General features: G+C 40.3%; 1 protein-coding gene and 1 non-coding gene across 8 annotated transcripts in view; both read right to left on the bottom strand.

Annotated features, from left to right (window-relative positions):
- CNOT1 (CCR4-NOT transcription complex subunit 1) overlaps positions 1-27,255 on the bottom strand; it is a 103,189-nt gene that overhangs the window by 49,706 nt on the left and 26,228 nt on the right. For all 7 annotated transcript variants that reach the window (XM_055144987.1, XM_004600631.3, XM_055144989.1 and 4 more), the window contains exons 3-16: positions 20,167-20,274; positions 19,049-19,147; positions 18,676-18,744; positions 18,495-18,549; positions 17,814-18,017; positions 15,039-15,207; positions 12,661-12,787; positions 12,190-12,300; positions 9,010-9,180; positions 8,273-8,400; positions 7,244-7,484; positions 4,525-4,644; positions 2,291-2,413; positions 1,951-2,102 (exon numbers count right to left, since the gene is read on the bottom strand). In XM_055144987.1, the coding sequence (XP_055000962.1) occupies positions 1,951-2,102; positions 2,291-2,413; positions 4,525-4,644; positions 7,244-7,484; positions 8,273-8,400; positions 9,010-9,180; positions 12,190-12,300; positions 12,661-12,787; positions 15,039-15,207; positions 17,814-18,017; positions 18,495-18,549; positions 18,676-18,744; positions 19,049-19,147; positions 20,167-20,274 (1,877 nt within the window). The remainder of the gene's footprint in view (positions 1-1,950; positions 2,103-2,290; positions 2,414-4,524; positions 4,645-7,243; positions 7,485-8,272; positions 8,401-9,009; positions 9,181-12,189; positions 12,301-12,660; positions 12,788-15,038; positions 15,208-17,813; positions 18,018-18,494; positions 18,550-18,675; positions 18,745-19,048; positions 19,148-20,166; positions 20,275-27,255) is intronic.
- LOC129406889 (small nucleolar RNA SNORA70) lies at positions 24,918-25,048 on the bottom strand. Its single transcript, XR_008631311.1, has one exon. It is a non-coding gene; the product is annotated as a small nucleolar RNA SNORA70 (small nucleolar RNA).

The raw sequence follows: 27,255 nt of genomic DNA, 5'->3' as shown, positions 1-27,255 counted from the left end.
CTGGCACAAGGTGCCTGAGGCTCTGCCAAGAATGACTGCAGAGTACAGGTTGGAGTAGCCCCTGGATTACCCATGGGTGGGCTCAAAATAGTTCCAAAGAAATTATTTACAAAATAAAATACTAAACAAAAACAATACTGCATAGATTAAAACTCAAAAGACAGACACCCCAATCATATGAGTAAATTTCAATAAAGGTCGCTTGCATATGACAGACCCAGTGTCAGTCCCCAGTAGTCCAGTCCCCTGGCTCCACCAAGAGTGATCCTGAGCACAAAGCCTCAAGTAAGACAGCACTTCCCGGTGGGACCCAAAAACCATAATAAAAACAAGAAAACCTCCTTTGGCCTGATTGGTAGTACACATGGTACATGCACATGGTTGATCCAGGTTTGATCTCTGGTACAAGATAAGGCTCCCTGGAGCCTCACCAAGAGTGATTCCTGAGTGCAGAGGCAGGAATAAGTCCTGAGCACCACTGGGGATGGCTCAAAGCTACAACCACATCCCTTATTCCCCTTGGGCACAAAAACACCTCGTCTACCATCTTAATAAATTTAGTAAACTTGATCTAAACTCAAAATAAAGGCCAGAAATGCAGTCCTGCCAAAGGAAACTCGCCTTGTAAGTTTATAACCCTGGTTTGCTCACTGATGTGAAAAAGGGAAATTAACAGGAAGTTAAAGAAAAAAAAAAAAGAAAAAGAAAAAACTTAAGTAAAAAGAGAAAAATGAAGAGGCTAGAGAGACAGTACAGGAGTTAAGGGGCTTGTCTAACATATAACAATACTATTCTAATCCCTGCATCACACATGGTCATTCAAACATCGCCAAGGTTGAATCCTGAGTCCAGAGCCAGGGGTGCTCCAAGCAACACCAAAGTATGCCCCCCAAAACTCCAACTTACACAAATTAACAACTCGATAGCTGATAGCTGCCAATGCAATTTTATCAGAATGGAAGAAAGCAAGCAAGAAAAGGAAAGAAAGCAACTAAGAAAGGTAGACAGAAAATTGTCTTTGTTACAGGAATACCCGGAAAGAACAACAACAACAAAAACTCACTGAAAGACATTAAAGATGCAACTACTGGTGGTGGGGGAAGGGGGGAGGGAGGGAGAGAGAGAAAAAAAAAAAACACCCTAAACTCAAATGCTGAAAATATAGTACTGTTAAGATGGCAAGAGTCACCAAAAACTGATGTAAAGAACTTAATCCTTATCAAACCCCAAGGACTAATGTTGTAATTTCATTGCAGAAACTGATAAACTGAACGGAAAATTCATGTGTGAATAAAGGGTCTAGAATAGCTACATGCCTTGGGAAAGGACTAACCAATAGTTAGTTTTGCCCAATTTCAAAACTTACTAAAGAGGCATTGTAATTAACACATACACAAAAGACAAATAAAATTTAAATCCAAAAATAAACTCCTACATTGGATGAATATTTTTTTTGGTGGCAGGATTAGGGGTGGGAAGGTGGAAGTGCAGGTGGAAAAATTGAGTGTTGCGACACACCCAGATTCTGCTTCCTGGAACATGTCTGTGCATGGGGTGGGGCTGGGAGGTCCGCTCCTGACAGTGGTCAGGGGACCATGAGGTGATAGCAATTGCACTGCATCAGTCACATGCAAGACAAGCCCTTTAAGCCCTACATTATATCTCACTAGTTCTGGGCAACAATTTAAAAATAAAATTTCATAAGGGAAAGCATTCTTTAATAATAGTTCTGGGACAGCTAAATCAATTTGGAACTTCATCTCCTGCCATATAAGAAAAATGAACTTACATGAATTTAAATCTTAAGTAAAATAGTAGTATTTTAGACATGAAACAGCAATATTCATTTGTTTGAACTGTCACTTTAATCATTCAAACCATCTTCCCCAAATCAACAACTATGTGGATACTACAATCTAATTCTAGTATTTTCAACTACCCTGGTCTTACCCTGCACAAGCTTGTAAACATGCCAACATTGTTGCCAACGTTTCTGGAGGAAGTTGAGCACTTTTCGGCTGATCTTTTTCTGGGGCAAGTCCACCCAAAATAGATGGGCAACGTCTCTTTAAAAAAGTCATGCATGCCTGGATAAAAGGCTCCTGAAAGAGAAAATACCTCAGTGTACTTGAGCACAAATTCAGATTTTAAAAAATAACTTTCAGTTAAAAGACCAAAATTATTACTAAAATCCAGAATATAGTCACATGTTTGTTGCCATTTTAAAAGAGTTTAACTATTTTAACCATCAAAATTTAGAAGCAGCAATAAATGGACAAATCCTGCTTACTCCATGCTCTCGAATTTTATCTGTGAGCCACTTGTCAAGTTTGAGGTATTCACGACGAGAAGCAAGTGCAGCAAGGTCAATAACAAAGGCAAATGGAGTACCATTTAGCAGCATTGACAAAGCCTAAAGAAAAAGAATATTATAAACTATAATGAGGCAGTTAAGTAACTTTGTCTTTGTTTCCTGATTTTAATGTTTAAGTTGTTTCCTAATTTTAATGTTTCAAACATATCTAAACAAAAAATTCTACTAGTATTCTCTTGTCTATAGTTTTCAAAAACCAGATTATTAAGATACAGTGGTAACATCAGTTCTTTAAGCATGGTTACATATTTTTGGAGTTTTTTGGCTTTGTGTTGGGGTCATATCTGGTGGTGGTACTCCTGGCTTTACACTCAGGGGATCTCTTGTCCCAGAGGACTATTTGGGATGCTGGGATTAAACCCCAGCTTGCAGGGCAAGAGCCCTATCCATTTTGGCGCTGTATAATGTACTTTAAAGTACTCTAATTTATCCTAAGCTTTAAGTAAATACACTCTAAATATACTTAAAGCACATCAAGAAATAAAGCTTAAAAAAATTTATCCACAGAAAAAAACCCTGGGCCCAAAGGACTGCAGTGTAACTTTTGCATAAGAGGCCCCGTTTGATACCCTACTACCAAATGGGTATCATTTGGTACTATACAAGAACTGCTTCAAATTTCCCCACATAAAAAATTTAAGGCTTGGGGGCTGGAGTGATAGCACAGTGGGTAGGGCGTTTGCCTGGCACGCAGCCGACCCGGGTTCGATTCCCAGCATCCCATATGGTCCCCTGAGCACCGCCAGGGGTAATTCCTGAGTGCAGAGCCAGGAATAATCCCAGTGCATGAGGGGTGTGACCCAAAAAGAAAAAAAAAAATTAAGGTTTAATCTAACTATAATTACAAGTATACCACAAACATAGTGATCAGAAATACTGAGTCAGACTATTTGTCAAAATATCCTAATAATGCTAATGAGATTTAAAAAGGGTTTATGAAGGGGCTGGAGCAATAGCACAGCGGGTAGGGCGTTTGCCTTGCACGCGGCCGACCCGGGTTCTAATCCCAGCATCCCATATGGTCCCCTGAGCACCGCCAGGAGTAATTCCTGAGTGAAGAGCCAGGATTAAACCCTGTGCATCGCCGGGTGTGACCCAAAAACAAAACAAAAGAACAAAAAAATAAAAATAAAAAGGGTTTATGAAATCCAACTAATTCTTTAAAAATTATCTCACACTTGAAAAGACATCCAATAACTATCACCTTAAAATAGTCTTCTCTAAAAAAGCCTTTCAGGGTCTGGAGCAATAGCACAGCGGGTAGGGCATTTGCCTTGCATGTGGCCAACCCGGGTCGATTCCCAGCATCCCATATGGTCCGCTGAGCACCTCCAGGAGTAATTCTTGAACACAGAGCCAGGAGTAACCCCTGTGCACCGCTGGGTGTGACCCCTCCCAAAAAAAAAAGAAAGAAAAGAAAAATAGAATACCCAAAGCCTACACTGGACATGGTGAGTCTCCGTCTGCCTGGGACGATTTTCTGGGTCACCCCCTGGGCACCTGAGGAGCTCGTGGGGTCCCACGAATCTGCCCCTGGGCATCCCGAGGCTGCATGCATGTCCAGCTGGGGCAGGACTGTAGTGATGGGCAGAGCTCAAGCACCCCACAAGAGCGTGGTCAGTGGCTTCCTGGCCAGAGAAGGTATGCACCGCACCTCGAGAACCAGCCATCAGGCTGCCAGCGGTTTTCCTCGGGCCCAGCAGGAAGGAAGCAGGGAGGCAGCCTTTCAAATTTCACAGACCAAAAGAATCCAAACATGCGCAAATAAAAACATTTTACATATCTCTTTCTAATCCTTTACTACTTAAAAGGCAAAATTCTAAACCTCATCTCATTCTAACTAAAAGGCAAGTACATAGAAATTATTCAACATTTATGTGATTAAAAACTTCCTATTTAGGAGCTGGGGCAATAGCACAGCAGGTAGGGAATTTGCCTTGCACATGGCCGACCCAGGATGGATTCCCAGCATCCCATATGGTCCTCTGAGCACTGCCAGGAGAAATTCCTGAGTGCAGAGCCAGGAGTAACCCCTGTGCATCGCCGGGTGTAACTCTAAAACAAAAAAAAAAAAAAAAAAGAACAAAAACAAGAACAAAAAAAAACCATCATTTTTGTCATTAACAGTCAATCCTTCCTTCCATGCTCACCTTCAAGTCCTGGGCCACATCAAGTATTCGAGACAATTTGGCCTGGTCATACTGTTCCCCACGCATGTACCATTCTGCCATTGCATGCATGATAAGTTGGCGGATTGAGGGAGACTGTCCCTGAAAGGGGAATGGGACGCAGAGGAGGAGGGTTAAACAGCAATACAGCTAAACATTTTGATAAGCATTAGTGAGAATGTCCAAGTAATTTTACTTATAAACATACTCATTGGTGCAACTTTAACAATAAGCCTCACACAGTGAAAATGACGACACTCCATGAGAAGCTCAAATACAAGCAAATGAAGTCTTCCCCTAAACCTGGGTTTATATACTCAATTTATTTGTCCTATAAAAGTCTGTCTAAATACTTTGAAACTAAATACTTAAGAATACAGTTTGGGGGGCTGGAGTGATAGCACAGAGTGTAGTGCGTTTGCCTTGCACGCGGCCGACCTGGGTTCATTCCCAGCATCCCATGTGGTCCCCTGAGCACCGCCAGGAGTAATTCCTGAGTGCAGAGCCAGGAGTAACCCCTGCACATCGCCAGTGTGACCCAAAAAGCAAAAAAAAAAAAAAAAAAAAAAAAAAAAAAAAAAAAAAGTCGAATAGTTTGGCTGTTGGAGTGACAGTACAGCAGGTATGGTGCTTGCCTTCCATGCTGCAGACCTGAGTCTATATCAGCACCCTGTATGGTGAAACCCCACCGGGAGTATTCCTGAGCATAGAGCTAGGAGGAAGTCCTAAGCACAGCCGGGTGCAGACCAACCCCCAGTTCACACACACTCACCAAAGTGTGAAATGAAGGTACACCATATTGATATAATTCCTTAAATTACAAAGTACTAATGTGCAAATAAGAGCAAAATAGTTTCAAGAAATCCCTTAATTTACACAAGAGTGCTCACTAGTTCTGGGAATGATTAAGCCTCACTTCTCTACCAATTTCAACAAATGAGAATGCACTTTTTGTTAATTATTCAAAGGAGGTATGACAAAAATGGCATGGAAAAGCAGCTGGTTTTGCTGGGGGAGAGGGGGTTGTTAGTTTGGGGGCCACAACCGGCAGTGCTCAAGGCATATTCCCACCTATGCTATCAGGGATCACTCCTACCCAGCTCAAGGAACCATAGAGGTGCCAGAGGTCAAACTCAGGTTTGCCACATGCAAGGTACGCCCTAACCTCTGTACTATCACTCTAGCATTAAGCTAACCAATTATAAATATGTCTTCCCTAATTAAAACAAACAGAAAATTTTAATATAGTGTGAATAACCCAGGGATCAAACTTGGATCAACAACATGTAAGTGCCCTTACATGTAAGGCAAGAGCTCTACCTGCTGCACTATCACTCTGGCCCCTAAAATAAATCTGTGTTTCTCAATACAAACTGCATCATGGGCGTCAGCATGTTGAAGGTTCTGCTCTGGTATTAAAAATAGTAACAGTTTTTGTTAATCAAGAGACAAAAATATTTTTAAAGATATATTCTACTCAGAGTTTTATGAAAGCACAAGTATTTGAAAGTTAAACATAAAACTAAAACGTAACGCTTGTTTAGAGCAAAAGTATGTACACTATTAAACTCTCAGAAATTAAGAAGTTTGTGTAAATTCCATTATTACTGTTAAGTTCCTTCATCAAAAAGGACATTGGAGTTGGAGCAATAGCACAGTGGGTAGGGCGTCTGCCTTGCACATGGCAGACCCGGGTTTGATTCCCAGCATCCCATATGGTTCCCCAAGCACAGCCAGGAGTAATTCCTGAGATGCAGAACCAGGAGTAACCCCTGAGCATCACCAGGTGTAACCCAAAAAGCAAAAAAAAAAAAAAAAAAAAAAAAAGACTGCTGTAACAGAGAGCTGGGGTCGGATGGGGGATGGGAGGGGCAAAGGAAAGGTGGAGGAGGGGGTGGGGATAGTGGGGATAGAGAGGGGGTTCAGGGGATTGAAACACAAGACAGTATGGGTATATTAAGGTGTTTGCCTTGCATGTGGGATAACCTAGGTTCAATTCCCAGCCCTGAACATGGCACACATGAGCACAGAGCCAATAGTACCCCCAGGGTACCACTGATATGGCCCCACCCCAAAGGACACTTTGGTCCTAACAATAAAAACTTACATAGAACTAAATATTGTTGTTTGTTTGGGGATATACTTCGATGGTATTCAGAAACTACTCTGGGCAGTCCTGTGAGGTTTTTTCCAGGGGTAATAAGGGTACCATCATGTAATACTGGAGATTAAAAGCAGACTTCATGAACGCAAAGCAATTACTATAGCCCTTTTGAGCTATCCCTCTGAACCACATTACTACTGAATTTTTAAAAATTATCTACTTGAAACATTCAACTTTAATACCCACATGATGTTGGATTGGAGTGTTAAAACCACTGGTAGGGCTTTTGACACAAGAGTATCCTGCCCACACGACAGAGCTTGGCAAGCTACCTATGGCGTATTCAATATCCCCCCAAAATTAACAAGTCTCACAATGGAGACGTCCTTGGTGCCCACTCGAGCAAATCGATGAACCATGGGACAATAGCACTAGAGTGCTACCCACATGATGTTAAAAGATAAAATAATCTTTATGAAAGAATGACCTTTCCAGAATTCGATGGGTAGCGTAATTGAACTTGACAGGTAACATAATTGAACATATAAATACTGTTAAAGAATTTCAATTACTAAAACAAAGAATGGTGTGTCTTACCTGTCCATGCCATGCATAGTGCAAAATAATAGCTGAGTTAGGGTGATTTCCAAGGAAAATTGGCATCAGAGTGGAGATGAGTTCATGGCGCAAGGTGTGCCAAGAGGTGTTTATTTGTAATAAGGCCAACACTAGCATGTCCGGACAGTGCTTAATAGGGAAGCTGAAGAGTTGTTTGACTTGTTCATATTGCCCCACCTCTGCAAGCCTCAAGAGAGATTCAATCAAATCCAAGCTCTTCCTAACAAGGATGAAAAAAAATGTTCTATCAGTGAAAATCTGCAGTTTATTTTCCAAATGAATGGTAACAGAGACAAAATTCAAGTTGTCATATTTTATTCAAAATACATGTAAAACAGTCCTTTCATCTTAAATATACCTCCTGCAATACTGACTAATTTCAAAGACAATACAAAAATTAAGGGAAATTTGGGAAGTAGAAAATAAAAATTAAAAGAATACAAATTTTGGGAACTGGAGCAATAGCACAGCAATTAGGGCATTTGCCTTGCAAACGGCCGACATGGGCTGGATACCTCCATCCCTCTCGGAGAGCCTGGCAAGGTACCGAAGAGTATCCCACTCTCATAGCAGAGCCTGGCAAGCTCCCCGTGGCGTATTAAATACGCCAAAAACAATAACAACGGGCTAGAGTGACAGCACAGCAAGTAGGGAGTTTGCCTAGCACACGGCCGACCCGGGTTTGATTCCCAGGATCCCATATGGTCCCCTGTGTATCGCCGGGTGTGACCCAAAAAGAAAAGAAAAAGAAAAGAAAAAAAAACAAACACACAGTAACAAGTCTCACAATGGAGACGTTACTAGTGCCCGCTGGAGCAAATCAATGAACAATGGGAGGACAGTGCTACAGTGGACAGTGCCACAAATTTTATCCACCAAAATCCCATTTTTTTTTAAGTAAACTCCCAAAAAATGTCACAGAAACCCATTAACTACATAACTGTTCGCTAATAATTTTATATAAAGAATAAATTATCCTTTAAAGAAAAGTTAGATGATATTGCTTACCATGTGGCAATTTCTCGATTGTCGTCCTCTGGTGGTGCTTTCAGAATATCAGTGGTAACAGGATGACAGGGATAGTCAGCAAAACAGAAGATTTCTGGATTTATAAGGGAATGCTGAATGAAGGAGAGCTGCAACAAGAGAAAAGTAAGTTTTACCATGATAAATAACTCTGAATATTAAAAAATTCTAAAAAACATTTTCATTAATTAACCTCAATCTAAATGTTACTAGAATGAAAAATTTCCTTAAAAAAATAATTTGATTTTTTAAAACCGTATCAGACTAAAATAATTCACAGACTACAGACATTGTATAATCTAACTATACAAGTTAACTAAACCTGAATAGTATTTAAGTGATAATAATTTCCTCAAAATGTATGGCTTTTAGGACTGGAGAGATGGTAGAGTAAATAAGGTGCTTGCCTTCCACACAGCCGCTCTAGATTCAATCCCTAATGTCCCATACAGTCCCCCAATTACTGCCCCAGAGCATGGTGGCAAGCAATAAACCCTCAGCACTGACAGAATGTGAGCCAAAAATAAAAATTTAAGGCTATCACTGCCTTTCTGAGTTATGTAAATTAAATTTTATTGAAGTTTAAAAGAATACTACATAGCAAGACACAAAGCCATATAAAATACAGTGTATGTGTGTATGTGCGTGTGATATATATAGATCTCACAATATAAAGCTACATAAAACTCATTTTGTTCCTCATATATAGTTCAACTTACCTGGCCTTCTGCATGTTTCCAAGGTCTATATATGAGGTCAACTGGGAAATCTTCCATACCCAGACCCCTTTGAATGCCATAAACAACATTATGAAGTCCTTTACTATCACGAATTTGAAAGCCAGGATGGTCCAGTTCGTAAGTTACTTCCTTGAAATTCAAACTCGGGTTCTAAAAAAAGAAAAGTACGTTAATGAACAAGAGTCAAACTATCCAATTCACTAATCAAGAAATTCTAATAATAAACTAAAAATCATTTACAAAAAAGATTCTGAGAAAGTTAGGGACTAGAAAGTGTGTTTGCCTTGCATGTGGCCAACTGGGTTTGATACCCAGCATACAATGTTGTCCCCGAGCACTGCCAGAAATAATTCCTGAATGCAAAGTCAGGAGTACCAGAATATGAATGACAGTGTAGTCCAAACACTCCAAAAAATTAATATATAAATAAGAGATCTTTCAAAATGCTCAAAGTCTCCAACACTGCACTGTCTCCAGTGCACTATATACTGAGAAGATATAGTAGCCCAAAATATTGAGAAGAGGGAAGGAAACAAAAGGAGAGGGAAAAAAAAAACTTGAAAGCAGCATTATCTGTATAATTATAAGCTGCAAACAGGGAAATATTTATATCTCTGTGTGTGTACATTATATAGATCAGTTTTTCCCAAAATAGGTGACGTAGTCTACTTTAGAGCAGTGCTATATGAATAAGGGAAATACCCTTAGGAGAAACAGGTATTTTTTTGTTTGCTTAGATATAAAATTCCAGGCGGATGCTGAGTAATACTTTATATAAAATGGGGGCAGGTAAGTTTTTGGTCAGCAGGGTAAGGGTGGGAGACAAAAGGATGAATATAAAATGCCTAGGACTTTTCAAGGAGAACCAACCATAGATCACTACAATTTGGGGGTCCAGAGAGACAGTACAGTAAAGCACAGAGCAACAATAAGTGTAGATATTATAGATGTTTTTCTCCCTTTAAAAAAAATTGGAAGGGGCTGGAATGATAGCACAGTGGGTAAGGCGTTTGCCTTGCACATGGCTGACCCAGGTTCGATTCCCAGCATCCCATATGATCCCCTGAGCACCGCCAGGAGCAATTCCTGAGTACAAAGCCAGGAGTAACCCCTGTGCATTGCCAGTTGTGACCCAAAAAAGGGGAAAAAAGCAAAAAAAAAAAAAAAAAGAGGCAAAACAGGGGCTATGTTCAGGATCTAGTCCTGGCTCTATGTTCAGGGATCTCTCCTGAACTCAAGGTATTATATGAAGTGCCAGACATCAAAGTAAAGATCTGACAAAAAAGAAATCAAAGCAACAACGGAGAATTTTGATCTCTACTACATATGGATCACCAATAATGTACCCGGGGAACAGAACCAAGAGTAAGCTCTGAGTAACCACTGGAAGTGGTTTCAAAACCAAAACCTACTAAACAAACTAAAATTACTAAGGTTTTGACGGCTAAAGCAGTTTACACTCACATCCCTGGCATTGCTCCAAGAATCAGCTGGATTTTTGTTTTATGTTTAGTTTTAAGACCAGACCTAAAGGTATACAAGGGTTATATATATAAGGGTTATACTTAACTATGTGCTCGGGGAACCATCAGTGCTAGGGACTTAAATAGGCTTTCTGTTTTGCAAAGTTCGTGTCCTCATCCAAAGAGATACCTGTCAGTTTTATTTTTCAGAACTCTGTAAGACTAAATATATTATATCCTGACTCCACTATTCTCCCTTTTTAAAAAAAATCTAACTTTATGTTCTGTTTCAGTATTTCAACATTTTTTTTGTAGATACAAAGCAATAATAAGTATGAATACTTTTCCCTTCCATTTAAAAAAAAAATTTGGGCAACACAGGGCTTGTTCAGGGTTTAGTCCTGGCTGTGCTCAGGCAGAGTTCGAGGTACCTTATGGAGTGCCAGAATCAAACCTGGTCCTCCATCTCTTTTAAATCATCCTTACTGACCATGATAGAGATGACTGAATATTTGTTGCATCTTTCAGAAAATAAGATCTTCAAAAAAGAAGATCTCCTTTCCCTTCTCACAATTCCTCTTAAAAATCATTACCAAGCAACAAGTTAGTCCCTTTAAAAATATATATACACTGGGGGGGCTGGAGCGATAGCACAGCGGATAGGGCGTTTGCCTTGCACTCGGCTCCGGGTTCGAATCCCAGCATCTCATATGGTCCCCTGAGCACCACCAGGGGGTAATTCCTGAGTAAAGAGCCAGGAGTAACCCCTGTGCATCGCCAGGTGTGACCCAAAAAGCCAAAAAATATATATATACATATACACACACACACACACACACACACACACACACACACACTGGGCCAGAGATAATACAGAAGGTAAGGGACTTTGTTGCCTTGCATGCAGGTTTGATTCCCCAGCACCACCTAGAGGAACACCCTGAACCCTGCCAAGAGTGATCCCTGAGCAAAGAACCAGAAGTATACACTGAGCACAGTCAGCTGTGAGACCTGAAAAATCACCAACAACCCCCCTTCAAAAAAAAAAAGAAAGGAAAGCAACAATACACTAACAATCCACTCAACCAACACAAAAGTGCTGCTCAGGATTAGAATTTTTGTTTCCCCCCAAATCTAAGTCATTTTATTACACTATTAATCAATGGTAAACATTACTGTTGCTGGGCAGTTCATTCTTTTTTTTTTTTTTTTTTTTTTTTTTGCTTTTTGGGTCACACCTGGCAGTGCATAGGGGTTACTCCTGGCTCTACACTCAGGAATTACTCCTGGCGGTGCTCAGGGGACCATATGGGATGCTGGGAATCAAACCCAGGTCGGCCGTGTGCAAGGCAAACGCCCTACCCGCTGTATTATCACTCCAGCCCCTGGGCAGTTCATTCATTAAAACATACTTTCCTTGGGGCTGGAGCGATAGCACAACAGATAGAGGCTGACCTGTACATGACTGGCCTGGATTAGAACCACACAGCCCCATATGTGACTGACTGGGCATTACTGACTGGCCCCAAGCCCAGTCAGTAATGATCCTTAAGTGCACCGTCAGGAGTAAGCCCTGAGCACCAATGAGTGTGGCCCAAAAATAAAAAACAAACAAAAAATAACAAAAAGAAGCCATAGCATTTTCTTGCACTATACTCTATAATATCATAAATAAAAATACATCATATGTACTCACCAGTTCTTTGAGAACATCAATCAAGACTTCCACATTCCATGTGTGTGCCTGTGCGCCATCACTTTTATCTTTTCCATCACTCCAGATCCCACTGCCAGGAGCAGAGATACTCTGTAGACATAAAATTAGACTTAAACTCAAGCATTTAATGCGCTCAACTCTACTTATGGATGAATTAATGTTACAATAATTTTTTAAATTTTTTATATATATTTATATTTATTTTTTTTTATATTTTATCACCATGTGGAAAGTTACAGAGTTCTCAGGTTTATGTCTCAGTTATACCGTATTCAAACACCATCCCTTCACCAGTGCCCATATTCCACCACCAAAATCCCCGGTATACCCCCCGCCCCCACCCCAACTGTATAACTGATGAATTTCACTTCATTAATGCTACAATAATTTAATAAAGGAAAAGTTGAAGACTCCAATTCACTGTATAAAACACTAGACTTCTATACTTACCTGTAGTGGAATACCATCTGTAAGTCCCGAATGAGTCCGAGCCATCATTCCCAAAACTCTTGCAACCTGGGCAGCTGTGACCTCCCGAACGCCAAACTGCATGATTATATTGCGACATTCTTCAATACTGTAAAAGAAATTAAACTTCAGAAAAACACTACAAGGTTAAGTGTGTAGAATATTTGCCAGCTACGTGTGAGGTTCTGGGTTCGGGAAAGAGGGAGGGCATGGAGTAAAAGAGAAGGAAAGAACACTATCACCGCCTTAATTACAAAATTTAAGTAAGTAGTACCAGCATAAAATGAATCCCTGAGTGAGCTCCTGAGAGCCTTAATAGTATATATAGAATAATTTGCTACACTTCTTATTTTATGACACAGGGTCAATTTTAAAAACAAAAATACTAGGTGCTGAACAACTGTACAGCAGGTAGGACGCTTGTCTTGCATATGGCCAACCCAAGTTCAATCGCTTCACCCCATATAATCTCCTAAGCCCCACCAGGAGTGATCCTGAAGCACAAAGCCAGGACTAAGCTCAGAGCATAGCTGCATGTGGCCCCAAAAACAAAGCAAAAAAGCATCTTATTTAATGAACAACACACACTTTGCACACAAGGAACTTATGTCCTATTCAAGGACCTCTATCTTACCTTCCAAAAAGGGGAAAAGGGTTTAAAAGTCTAATGAATCTAGGAGCTGAGGAGATAACTCAAAGGATTAGAGGGGCTAGAGCGATAGCACAGCCAGTAGGGCGGTTAGGGCATTTGCCTTGCACACAGCCGACCTGGGTTCGATTCCTAGCATCCCATATGGTCCCCTAAGTACCACCAGGAGTGATTCCTGAGCAGAGCGAGGAGTAACCACTGTGCATCGCTGGGTGTGACACAAAAAGCAAAAAACAAAGAAAAAAACCCAAAAAAACCAAAGCATTAGTTATGCACTGTGGAGACCTGCATTTATCACCAGCACTGCATGGTTCCCAAGAAATGCCAGATGTGACCCAAAATAAAAACACAATCAATGTGTCAAAAGTATGTAGTGATACCATTCACAAAGACACATAAAATTATCCTCCACAATCATCAGCATTAATCTAGTATTTATCAAATTAAATAAATTTAGTATTTTTTTTTTTTTTTTGCTTTTTGGGTCACACCCGGCAATGCACAGGGGTCACTCCTGGGCTCATGCACTCAGGAATTACTCCTGGCGGTGCTCGAGGGACCATATGGGATGCTGGGATTCGAACCCGGGTCGGCCGAGTGCAAGGCAAACACCCTACCAGCTGTGCTATCACTCCAGCCCCTAAATTTGGTATTATTTAATAATTAAATTAAATTTGATTAACTGTGACATGTACAAACTCTTCAAAAGTATAACTTTATTTTACTTGGTATCTTGATGCTTAAGCAAAGTAAAGTTTTATGCAAGGTACAGATAGATACAAAAACACACTATTTGAACCATGAATAGAAATGTGGTATTTTGGGGCTAGAGCAACACTACAGAGGGTAGGGCATTTGCCTTACAAGTGGCCGACCCGGGTTCGAATCCCAGCATTCCATATGGTCACCTGAGCATCGCCAGGAGTAATTCCTGAGTGCATGAGCCAGGAGTAACCCCTGTGCATAGCCAGGTGTGAACCCAAAAAAAAAAAAAAAAAAAAAAAAAAACCTCAAGAAATGTGGCATTTAAAAAAAAAATCAAAGTACATCAATACCCGTAAAATAACTTATTCTCAAAAAACTATTAGTAATCTATAGCACAATCTTAATTCAACAGGATATAACAATTTCCCTTTATGCACCATGGAGAAAATGATGTAAGAAATGGGTATTAAAATTAAAATTAAGATGCATGAGGAAGAAAATTTAAGGTGGTATTAAAAGCAGAAAGGAAATTTGGCAAAAGATGAACATACTAGAAAATAAATGTACCTTTAAAAATTAAGGTAGGAAACTGAATAATTAGGCAACAAAAAGAAATTTGACACATGGGAGGGATGTTATATAATCCATAAGCAACTGCCTTGATGCTTTCTTCCTCCCCTGAGCACCAAAACTAAAAATTCTTAAATTGGTAGAAATTTATGTTTAAAAAGATAGGGGATATAGAGAATAAAATTTAGGTACCAAAATTTTTGTAGCTACTAATAATATTAGTACATGAAAACTAAAATTAAAACCAAATAATTGATAGGCAAAGATGAGAACACGTAACACACTGATGCCATAGGTGACTCACCCCTTGATGTGATTTAATTAACACAAATTGCAGTGTCAGTTATCAATATATTAAGCAATCTTGGAAACTTTGAAAAATTATATCATGATTAAATAGCATTAAGACTAATAGAAGTACAATCAAACTACAAACCTTGCACAAAAGCCATAGCCTACTTCTTGCATGAAATCAGCCAAGGAACTCTCCATCATGGTCTTAGCTACCCCTCCAGAATCAGGCAGGATCCTGTCCATTAGAATGTCCCGTTTTTCAGGGTATAAAAGTGGTGCAAGCACCACGGGACAGCGTTCCTGAGGAAAATCTGAAGGAAAAACAGATGATATTACTAAAATTCTATCCTATTTAAAAAGCCACTTAAAAGTGAGTTTCCGTTGAGCATATAATCAAAGTAAAGTCGATTCTACTTTTGTCTAATTTTTTCAACATCAATTCTAAATTTTGAATTCCCATATACCACAAACATTTCTTCTGGTCTTTGAGTTACTCTGGAGCCCACAACTTTTAGTGGTGAAGGGGACCATGTGGTACCAGGGAGCAAATTCAAGATTCCCATACAGAGACTGTGCTGTACTTTAGCCCTTTATGCCACCTACCAGGAGCCACGCTTGTTTTTCTAGTATTAGGATTCCAGTACTGACCAATTAATAATCTAAATGTCAATAATTTTACAATTTTCATATAAGAAAGGCCAACTGAAATATCTATGTCTAACTTTTTCACTGACTAGTAGAAACTTTATAAATAAGAACATTAATGCTGGGGCTGGAGTGATACTATAGGACTTAAGGAGTTTGCTTTGCATACCGATAACCCGGGTTCAATCCCTAGCATCTTATATGGTCTCCTGAGTGTGGTCAAGAATGGACACCCCAAAACAAAAACAGAAACAAAAAAGTGAATGCAATTTTATATTAAGATATATATATTTATATATATATATATATGTATCATTAGGAAATAAAACTACGGCAAGCTACCAAGAATATCCCGCCCACACAGCAGAACCTGGCAAGCTCCCTGTGGCATATTTGGTATGCCAAAAACAGTAACAACTCTCACAATGGAGATGTTACTGGTGCCTGCTCGAGCAAATCGATGAACAATGGGACAACAGCGCTACAGTGACAATTTTAGTCCATTATCAAACAATTTTTAAGTTGGGGCTGGAGCGATAGCACAGTGGATAGGGTGTTTGCCTTGCACACGGCCGACCCAGGTTCAATTCCCAGCATCCCATATGGTCCCCCAGCACTGTCAGGAGTAATTCCTGAGTGCATAACCAGGAGTAACCCCTGTGCACAGCTGGGTGTGACCCAAAAAGCCAAAAAAAAAAATTTTTTTTTAAGTTTACCCATCTTTAGATGAAGGATCATAAAAAAGAAAAATGACTACAAAAGAATCAGAAATCGGGGATGCAGCAATAGCACCGCGGGTAGGGCGTTTGCCTTGCAAGCGGCCAACCCAGGTTCAAATCCCAGCATCCCATATGGTTCCATGAGCACCGCCAGGGTAATTCCTGAGTGCAGAATGAGGAGTAACCCCTATGCATTGCCGGGTGTGACCCAAAAGAAAAAAAAAAGTTATCTTAACTATGCCAAGAAGGTGAAGTTGGTATTATCAAAACTGACCAATGTGGGGGGCCAGAGAGACAGTACAGCAAGCACGGCAAGCAAGGAGTGATCCCTGAGCACATAGCTAGGAGGAAACCCTGAGAATAGTCAGGAGTGGCCACAAAACAAATAAACCTAGTGAAAACAACTGACCATTTTTTTTCAATTATAAAGGTAATTGCACAATAATGTTTCTGTCTATCTCATGGGAGAAATGCAGAGAAATACAGCAATCCTATCTATAACTGTATTTATATACAATATTACTGATGTATATTTTGTATTTTTTCTGTAAATGGCTTTTATCATAATTTTTCTTTCTTTCTTTCTTTCTTTCTTTCTTTCTTTTTAAATAGAAGCCATACCAAATACCAAACAATCCTCAAGGGTACTGGAAAGCACATTCTTCATTATTCTAAATTATTAAATTTTCTACGAGCAATGGTACCATGGGGAGGGTGCTCGCCTCGCAGGTGGCTGACCCAAGTCTGATTTCAGGTATACCATATGGTTCCCTGGGCACTGCCAGGACTAATAACTGAGTGTAGAGTCAAGAGTAACCCATATGGCCCAAACATTATCATTCCCCAACTCACCCCCACCCCCACTCCTCCCTGCATTAGGATATGAAGTAAGAAAAGAAGGGGCTGGAGCAATAGAACAGTGGGTAGGGCGTTTTCCTTGCACTCGGCCGACCCGGGTTCGATTCCCAGCATCCCATATGGTCAATAACCCCTGTGCATAGCCGGGTGTGACCCAAAAAGAAAAAAAAAAGAAGGAAAAAAAAAGAAAAGAAGAGGGGAACAGCGGGAGGACATTTTATCAACAACAGAAAAGTAAATTGTAAATCACTGAATTCATTTTTAGTCACAAATCTCTCTGTCGTGTGGTATGCTGGGTGGGGTGTGGGTGCATAGGCATGGGTGTGTGTGGGCCTGTGTGCACTTGTATGCGACCCTTTATGTTTGCTTTGATTTGGCTTCTGGGTCTAATCTAGCAATGCACAGGGCTAATTCCGCCTGTCCAGAAATCTCTTCATGCTATACTCAGGAGACCACCCTTGACCATGTGCAAGACTGTTCTATATCTGGGAGGGATGTGTCTGATTCTTCTCTCTGGAGTATGGGTACATGTGTATTTGCTACCCAAGAAACACAGTAACTATGTGGCACAGGCACAACTGAAATTAAAGCATGTGATGCCTGATAAATCCAATAGTAACAATAACAAAGGAATAAGGGAATTGTGCGCTGAGAGAACAGACCTTTTCCATAGACCAAATAATTTTTTTTTTTACCTCTGCGCAGTGTCTTAAGGAAAGCGTCTATCTGTTCCTGTCCAACTCCAAAGGCTCCCTTCTGCCCAAAGAGAAGATGGGAGAGGAGGAGGTGTAGGACCTCTATTGCTATATCCTGGAAGCCACCTTCTTGATTTCCGCTGACGTCTGCGTCGATGTAAGAACGCAGAAGATCTGGTAGCTTCTGTTTTATAAACTGGGCAGCTAGAAGTTGGGTGAACAGCAATTAGAAAAAAAAAGAAAAAAAAGAACCCTGTTAAGTTTCATATTACTGAAAGTAAAAAAAGACATATTATGAAATAGATGGACCCCTCTTTTATTAATTCACCCTTACCCTGATTTTCAGTTATAGGTCAAATTAAAATATATATATATATATATATATAGAGAGAGAGAGAGAACACAATTCCCAGGGGCTGTAGGGAGGGAAAATGGAAAGTTGTTCAAAGGGTATACGTTGTTTCAGTTTTGCAGGATGAAGTCACTATAAACAGAGCCATTCTCCGAACAGTATACGAAATACGGTGATGATAAAAACATGACTTATTTTCTTTCATATCTACACCAATACATAAATAATCTTAAATTACTTTATAATTCTTGATCTAAAATAGGTAATTTCAAAGTCTGTGAATTGTTTATACATCTCATTTTGCTACTGGATCTTTAGGAGAAACTCACCAAAACCTCTGAGATCTGAGCTGGAAGAATTCAAGAGGGCAAGGCCAAATATCACCTAAAATAAGAAAGATTTGATTGACGAAAGTGTCAAAACAATGGATTCTAATTTCAAATTTACCAACATCTCCCCCCCCCCCATAAAAATAAATAAATAAATAAATATTTTTAAAAAATCACCTACCTCTTGTACTTTGCTTAACTTGAGAACTTTACTCAGCTGGGCAAACAAGTGGGGTGCAGGCTTTAAACTCTGAATCAAATCAAGAATAAAATAAAATCATGAAATTATTTTCACTACAAAGCATCAGTTAACCAAATTACAATGCTACAAAGGAATGCCATAAATCTGCAGTGTTGTTTGAAACAAATACACTATGCCCTAAAACTGGTTGGAAACTGATAATATGATATGGTCTTCGATTCTATTTATCTGCCTTGATTTTCTTAACTACAAAACCTCCAAACCATTACAAATGTTAAAAGACTTATGAAAACAAAGTTTATTTTTGAAAAGCCAAGAGACCATATTCTTATAAAGTAAAAGCTATACCAACCTTCTGATAGTGCAATGGATTATCAATGGCATAGGACAGCGTCGAGATAAAATTTGGCTTTGTAATCAGAGACGCACACTCCTGAATCAGAAACTGGGTCTTTAAAAACAAAAAATGAATCTTGATTAGCACTAGCAATCATATTCTTCTAAAAATAGAAAAGGGTGCTGAAAAAATTATTGAAATGTTGTCGAATATTATCTTTTTTTCTAAGTTATCAAAATCAGCTTTTAAATTCCCATTAAAACTAATTAAAGTCTTTCATCAACAAATATTCATCAAAATCTTGTGAGAATAACATTCACTGACAAAACAATTGCAAAGAATACAGAAAAAACAAATTATTTTCAGACTGAGAATTAATCTTTGATAAAAGATATCGTCTCTGTGCATTACTTATTGAGGAGGATTCTTTTCTTACATTTAAGCATTCTCCCAATCTGATGCCCAGCTCTCAAACCTGCACCAGATAGATATAATGGGTGTGTAGCCTTGTAGAAGGGAGGACCCAAAAGAGAAAACAATTTTCAACACCTTTAGTCACTAACCTAAACTAAATTCTGTATATTATTTGCTACAGCTCTTGACCCAAAATGCAATTTATTGAATACATTCAAGAATTCTCCAGGCAGGGGGCTTGAGCAATAGCACAGCGGGGAGGGCATTTGCCTTGCACACGGCCGACCCGGGTTCGAATCCCAGCATCCCATATGGTCCCCTGAGCACCGCCAGGGGTGATTCCTGAGTGCATGAGCCAGGAGTGACCCCTGTGCATAGCCAGGTGTGACCCAAAAAGAAAAAAAAAAAAGAATTCTCCAGGCAAATTTGATGCCCAGCTCTCAAACCTGAACTAGATAGATATAAGTAACTGTGTAAGTCATATACAAACACACACACACACACACACACACACACACACACACACACACACACACACACACACACACACACACACAGAGCATGACAGAATCTGAGGTCCAACACACACACACACAACACACACACACACACAATGGCAGAATCTGAGCAGAATCTGAGGTCACAAACACACACACACATACACACACACACACACCATGGCAGAATCTGAGGTCCAACCCTCTGTATGCACTAAGTACCTGATGAAAATCTTTGCCACTGCTTTTACCATCGCCACTGAAATCCACATGTGAAAATAGGCAGCGTAATAAATGCCTATCTGCCTCAGGACCGTGCCGATTCACAATCTGAAAAAAACAAAAATATAAGCTTATAATTATCATTAAGGAAATTTAAAATATTATGGAAAAATCTTTAAGATACAGTAATTATTTTAGAACAAAATTAAAACAAGTAAAAGCTACCAAAATTTTATAATAAAATGTTTGATGTTCCTTTTACCCCCCCCCCAAATAAAAACCTGAGTAACATATATAACATAGCAATAAAATGTTTTCAGGCCAGAGAGATAGTACAATGGGAAATGCACTTTTTCTCGCACATGCTCAATACAAGTTTGATCCCCGGCACCCCATCTGGTTTCTTGAATATCTCTAGGAATGATCCCCAAGAACAGAGCCAGGAGTAACTCCCAAGCATTAATGGGTTTGTTCCCAAAACAACAGAAACGGTTTGTAGTAATTGCACATTTTTCTAACAAACTAGATATACATGAGCTTGGGGTTTTTTTGTGCATTATTTTGTTTGAAGTGAAATAGTTTTGGATTTTGTTTTGTGGCCCTTAGGACTACACCCTGGTTCTGTGCTCAGGGATCACTACAGGTAGGGCTGGGGTACCATACACAGTACCAGGGATTGAGTCCAGGTTGGGAGCATGAAAAACTAGTACCCTATCTGCTGAGCTATGAGTATGGCCCCAGAAGTAAAATACAGTTTTTATTTAAAGAAATTCACTTAGAAATGGAAGGTGGGGAGGGAGGCAGGGCGAGGAGAGATGCTCAAGAGAACATGAGCATCATTTCCAGAATGGAAAAAATGTCTATGCATTTTCCACCAAGAAAAATTTCTTTTCTGTTTTGGCTTTTGGTTTGAGGGCCACAGTTGGCAATGCTCAGGTATGACTACTCTTGGCTCTGCACTCAGAAATCAGTTCTGGTGGTACTTGGGGGACCATATGGGATGCTGGGGATTGAATCCAGGTCAGTGTGTGCAAATGTACTATCTTTCCAGCCTCAATTTTCATTAAGATCCTAAAAAGTTGATTTGTGGATGAAGGAGATAGGGCTAAAAGGTCTTTGCAACCCAGGGTTCAGTTCTGAGCACCACGTGGTCGCCAACTCCTTGCTTCACGGTCCTACCTACCTCCAGTACAGACTGATGTGGCCCCAAAAGCAACAAAACAAAAAAAGGAGGTGGAGGATGGGGTTGATTTGAATGTATTCTTTTTAGATTCTGCCCCTTGGTCTTCACTAGTTTTTTCCTGTTCCTCAAATTTATTACTGTTGTACTTACTATTCTCTCTACCTGAAAAGCTCCAGATAGTGACATACAGACTGTCCTTTTGTTCCTAGTCTAAAAGTTCCATGGAACCAAAGACAACACAGTGGGTAGGATGCTTGCCTTGGATGCAGCAGACCTAGCTTTACTCCTCAGCATTATATACGGTTTCTGAGCACTGCTGGGAATAATCCCTAAGCATAGAGCCAGAGTAGGTGCTGGGCACAACCAGATTTGACAGAAAGAATTTAAATATATGTACATATATACATACTACATATGTAAAATACAATGTAGAATGTCTTAAATTCTTGAATTGTCATTAAATACTTGAATTATCTACTTTTGCCTAGATATGAGAAGGGGGTTTCCATGATTTAATCTTCAACCCTGCAAAACCTCTTCCCATGTATGAGGAGATGGGCTACATGAGCCATCAACACTCTGAATTGAGGAATCCAGATTTGAAGTTCAATTCAACGCTCCAATTCTTTTCCCTCTTTATCACGAAAGTTTTATGACAGATAATGAAATTAGCATTAAAAAATTTTCATTTGGGGGGCTGGAGCAACGGCAAAGCGGGTGGGGGGGTTTGCCTTGCATGCAGCCGACCCAGGTTCGATTCCAAGCATCCCATATGGTCCCCTGAGCACTGCCAGGGGTAATTCCTGAGTGCAGAGCCAGGAGTAACCCCTGTGCAGCGCTGAGTGTGACCCAAGAAGGAAAAATTTATTTTTTTTCCCATCCAGAAAATGTGGAACTTAGGGGCTGGAGCGATAGCACAGCGGGAAGGGCATTTGCATTGCACTCGGCTGACCTGGATTTGGTTCCCAGCATCCCACATGGTCCCCCGAGCACTACCAGGACTTATTCCTGAGTGCAGAGCCAGGAGTTAATCCCTGAACATCACCTGGTGTGACCCAAAAGGCAAAAAGAAAAAAAAAATCGTGGAACTTAAAAACTAATTTTGGGGCTCAGAACAGTAAAATGGGTAGGGCATTTGCCTTGCACACAGTCAACCTAGGTTTCAATGCCTAGGACCCCAGATGGTCTCCCCAACATCGCCAGGAGTTAATTCCTGAGTGTAGTCAAGAGTAACCGGAGCATCACAGGGTATGATCCAAAAAGCAAAAGAAGAGTAAAGGAGAAAGGAAGCAATCTTGAGCCAGAACGACACTACAGTGGATTGGGCACTTGACTTGAACGAGGCTAACCTGGATTCAATCCCTGGCATCCCAAATGATCCCCTGAGCCTCACTGGGAGTGAACCCTGAGTGCACATTCAAGGGTTAAGTTCTAAGTACTGCTGAGTATGACCCCCCCCAAAAGAATAATTTTGTATTGCACACACTTCAGAATCCATATAATCAGATAATAAAGAATATCTGTGTACCTGGTGAAATATACCCTAAAGACTCCCTCCTTCCTACACAGCCCAACAACAATAACAAAAAGGCTATTTTTCATATTATACTGTTGTATCAGAAATGCTAGTAGTATCAGGATTGCTAGTCAGAAAAGAATTGTTTTTAAAAATATAGGCAGTGTGATTTACAAAGTTGTTGCTAACAGTTTCAGACACTCAATATTCTGAGCTAAAGAGATAGTATAGCAGGTAAGGCTTTGCACACATTGACCCAGCACCAGATATAGCTTCCCCATCAGGGCCTAATTCCTAAGCATTGCTGAATGGATAGGCACCCCCCCCAAAAAAAAAAAAATCAAAGAAAGAAAGGCATTCAATATTCCACTCCAAACCCAGCACCAGTGTCAGAGTCCCAACATTAATGACTCAAAGTTTCTCCCTCTCCCACACCACCTCAGAGAGTTTCCAAAAAAAATTACTTGTTATAGTTTGGGCTGGAGCGGTAGCACAGCAGGTAGGGGTTCAATTCCTCTGCCCCTCTCTCGAGAGCTCAGCAATCTACCGAAAGAATTTCACCCACAAGGCAGAGCCTGGCAAGCTCCCCATGGCGTATTCAATATGCCACAGACAGTAACAAGTCTCACAAAGGAGACATTACTGGTGCCTGCTCCAGCAAATCAATGAGCAATGGGATGACAGTGATGACAGTGACAGTGATACAGTTTGGGTCACATGCTTACACTAGTGTTGACTCATCTGAGATTTCTAACTGTATAGTGAGTAATAAAGTAGATGGCCTATTTTTAGTCACCAAAAACTGGAATTTCTGCAAGATAGTTTCTTTTTGTTTTATTTTCAGGTAGGCCATACACCAGCAGTACTCTAGGGGTTAACTACCTGGCTTGGAACTCAGGATGCTCTGGGACCATTTGGTATTAAATAGTAACCCCAGGCTTCTTGCATGCAAAGCATGCGCTCAGCATGTTGAGCTATTTCTCCTGACTCAAGTGAAAACCTTGTAGTCTTAAATTATCTGTAAGTATATTAGTTTGAAGTCAGTTTATTTTTCATTTAGTCCTGTTCATTATAAAGACCTAATAATGGCCAATTGAGTATTAGTAAGCTATATGAAAGATTATGGTCTCCAAAAACCACTTACTAAATTGAAAACCTAAAATCAAAATTTAAAGAAATTACTAATCACGAGTCCAAAACAAGACCATACAATGTGAGTTTCAATGTTTTAGTCTGCAGTTTCTGAAAGTAGACTAAAGACTATAAATAAGAGGGTACAAATAAATGCAGAAGTTAACACAAATAGCCTTTCACTGACCAGAGCCAGGGATGTGACTCAGTGGTAGTACACATACCCAGTATGTGTGAGGCTCTGGGTTCAATCCCTGACATCACCACACAAAAAGAATGCATATATCAATATTTTAAATAATTTTTAAAAATATTGATTGCTGAGAGTATTAAGACACTTGGTTCTATTTGGAGAATGCCAGGAATTTTTTTCTTTTTTAAGAGAAACAGAAAAGATGAGTTGGAGGACCATATAAACACTAGCCTGAGGAAGTCAGCAGAATTCAGACTGAGTTAACCACAGGACACTGATTCTTTTTTGTTGTTGTTGGATAGGAAGTAGGGTTTATTGGTAGATGTGACTCAGGAGGAAACAACCCTAAGTTTCTCAGGAAGGCAGGATCAGATCACTTGTCAAAGGACCTTAATCAGAAATATATCTGAGCCCATACTCACCAGAAATGAACTACCACTTTTCTGCCACCTTTTCTTAAATTTATTTGCATTAAAACTGGTAAAAAGCAGTACTTGGAGATGTGGATCTTTTGGTGGTCAGGAAAACTGATATTGTCCCCAAACAGGGAGGGTCTCATACTCCTTGTCCTGAAGATGGTGACTTGGTCAATGTGGACCCTAACCACTAAACCATACATAGGACTTTTCAAAGGTACAGCAAAGGTTGTACCTTTGGTAAGGTACAGGTTGTCCGTAACTTAAGATTGGAGGACAGCACAAAGGCAGATCTGAATGTCCACTAAGAAGGACCATGTCCAAGTTCCTTAGGGCAACCATAGAAGCAACAGGCTGTATATATAACCAAAGAGGCTGTTTGTAGCCACTGCACACTAGGAGCTCCAGGAGCAGACGAGCATAATCAGCTGAAGTGGCTGCAGGACAATCTGATTCTTTAATAAAATAACTGCAATGGGGGAGGAAAAAGTAACCACAAAAGTAACAGAAGAGCAAATTATGTATTTTAAGACACAAGTCAATGCAACAGATGTTTTAATTTGGAACCTGATCAAATGAATTGTTTTTATTTTGTTCAGTTTTTGTTATCAGTTTTTCCATTTTGGGTCACACCCAGGCGGTGCTCAGGAATTACTCCTGGTGGTGGCCGGAGGACCATATGGAATGCACTCTCTGCAGCTGCACTGTTGTCCCGTTTTTCATCGATTTGGCTTGAGCGGGCACCAGTAATGTCTCCATTGTAAGACTTGTCATTATTTTTGGCGTATCAAATATGCCACCCGTACTTTGCCAGGCTCTACCATGCGGGCGGGATACTCTCGGTAGCTTGCTGGGCTCTCCGAGAGGGACGAAGGAATCGAACCCAAGTTGGTCGCATGCAAGGCAAACACCCTACCCGCTGTGCTACTTGTACAAGGCTCCAGTCCTTGTTCTGAAGAGGACTATGGAATGTAATCAGAACAATCAACTTAAGCGTTTATTTCATCAAAGCAGAACAAAAAACAAAGCATTCCATTGACATACATGCCACTAATAATCCAGTCTTGTCACAGTAAAAGAACATGAAAAGAATAAATTTCAACTAAGATCCAGACAATTGGGGTCCGAGGCACTAGTACAGCAGGTCAGGTGCTTGCCTTAGGTGTGACTGACACAGGTTCAAACCCCAGCATCCAACATGGTCCCCTGAGTCCTGCCAGGAATGATTCCTGAGGGCAGAGCCCTGAGCACTGCCAGGTGTGGTCCGAAAACCAAAATAACTTTTAAAATAAAAAAAAAAAAAGGTTATAAGGTAAACACACACACACACACACACACACACACACACACACACACACACACACACACACACACACACACACACACACACACACACACACACACACACACACACACACACACACACACACACACACCCCCCACCCCCCTCCCCAAAAGCTTGGTAATTCTAAGAATTAAACCTTTCATTAGAACAAAAGGCAGAAAGGCCAAAGCAATAATATAGTGGGCAGGGGCGTGCCCTGTATAGTCAACCCAGGTTTAATCCCCAGCATCCTATATGGTTCCTTAATCCCCACCAGTAGTGATCCCTCAATGCAGAGCCAGAATTAAGCCCTGCACACCACCAGGTATGCCCCAAAATCAACCCCTCCCTAAAAAAAACAAAGAAGGAAGGAAGAAAGGTAGGCAGAAACAAAACTTTGCTCAGCATTAAGAGCAAAAATTCACAAGTGAAGCCCTGAATTCTATTTCAGTTTCCCTAACCTCATTTTTAAAAAAGCAGAATAGAGAAATAATATAGGGCGTTTGCCTTGCACATGGATGGGCTTTTCTCAATCACCAAGTACCTTCGTGGTCAGGTCTCCTAAAGTACCACCAGGAATGACCCAAGCAGACAGATTAGAGTAAGAATTTGCCCAGAGAATTTAGCATCTTCAAATTCAACAATACTAACAGCCCAGAAGACCACAGCAAATCAGATGGGAAAATAGCATAGAAGCCAACAAAGCTCTGTAACAATAACACAGAAGGTTCAATTAGCAAAAATCAGCCCCGTAAATTCTCAAATGACTTTACAACTGTGAGATTACGAGTCTCTTTTTAATAATTCTATGTACAATTTTGTTGTAACAAGAAATATAAATTATTTTGTGCCTGCTAAGTGGGCAGGTTTCAGGGGATGGGTGGGAAATTGGAACAATGATGCAAGGAAGGTCACACTGATGGTGGGATTGGTATCAGGAAATTGACTAAAAGAATTGTATTATGAACAATTTTGGGAGGGAAGGGGGAGGGAAGGAAGGAAGGCAGGCAGGAAGAGGGAAGGAGGGAGGGAGGGAGGGGAGTGTCACAAAAATGAAGTTTAAAAGTTTTAGAGTTTTGAAGTGGGTTACTTTATTATTTTTGAGTCACACACAGCTGTGCTCAGGGTTTACTCCTGGCTCTACATTCAGGGATCACTCCTGGCAGGCTCAGGAGACCATATGGGGTGCAAGGCATTGAAACCCGGCAGACCATTGTATGGTAAATGACCTACCTGCTGTACCATCTCTCTGACCCCCACCAAAGAATAATTATTTTAAAAGTAAAAACCTCAATACTGAAAAATACCTTAATGAGTTGATGCATG

The sequence above is a fragment of the Sorex araneus genome, chromosome 8 (assembly GCF_027595985.1).
Source record: "Sorex araneus isolate mSorAra2 chromosome 8, mSorAra2.pri, whole genome shotgun sequence".
In the NCBI taxonomy this organism is placed as follows: domain Eukaryota; kingdom Metazoa; phylum Chordata; class Mammalia; order Eulipotyphla; family Soricidae; genus Sorex; species Sorex araneus.
The sequence above is the reverse complement of the archived record's forward strand: the minus strand, read 5'-3'. Positions and strand labels throughout refer to the sequence as shown.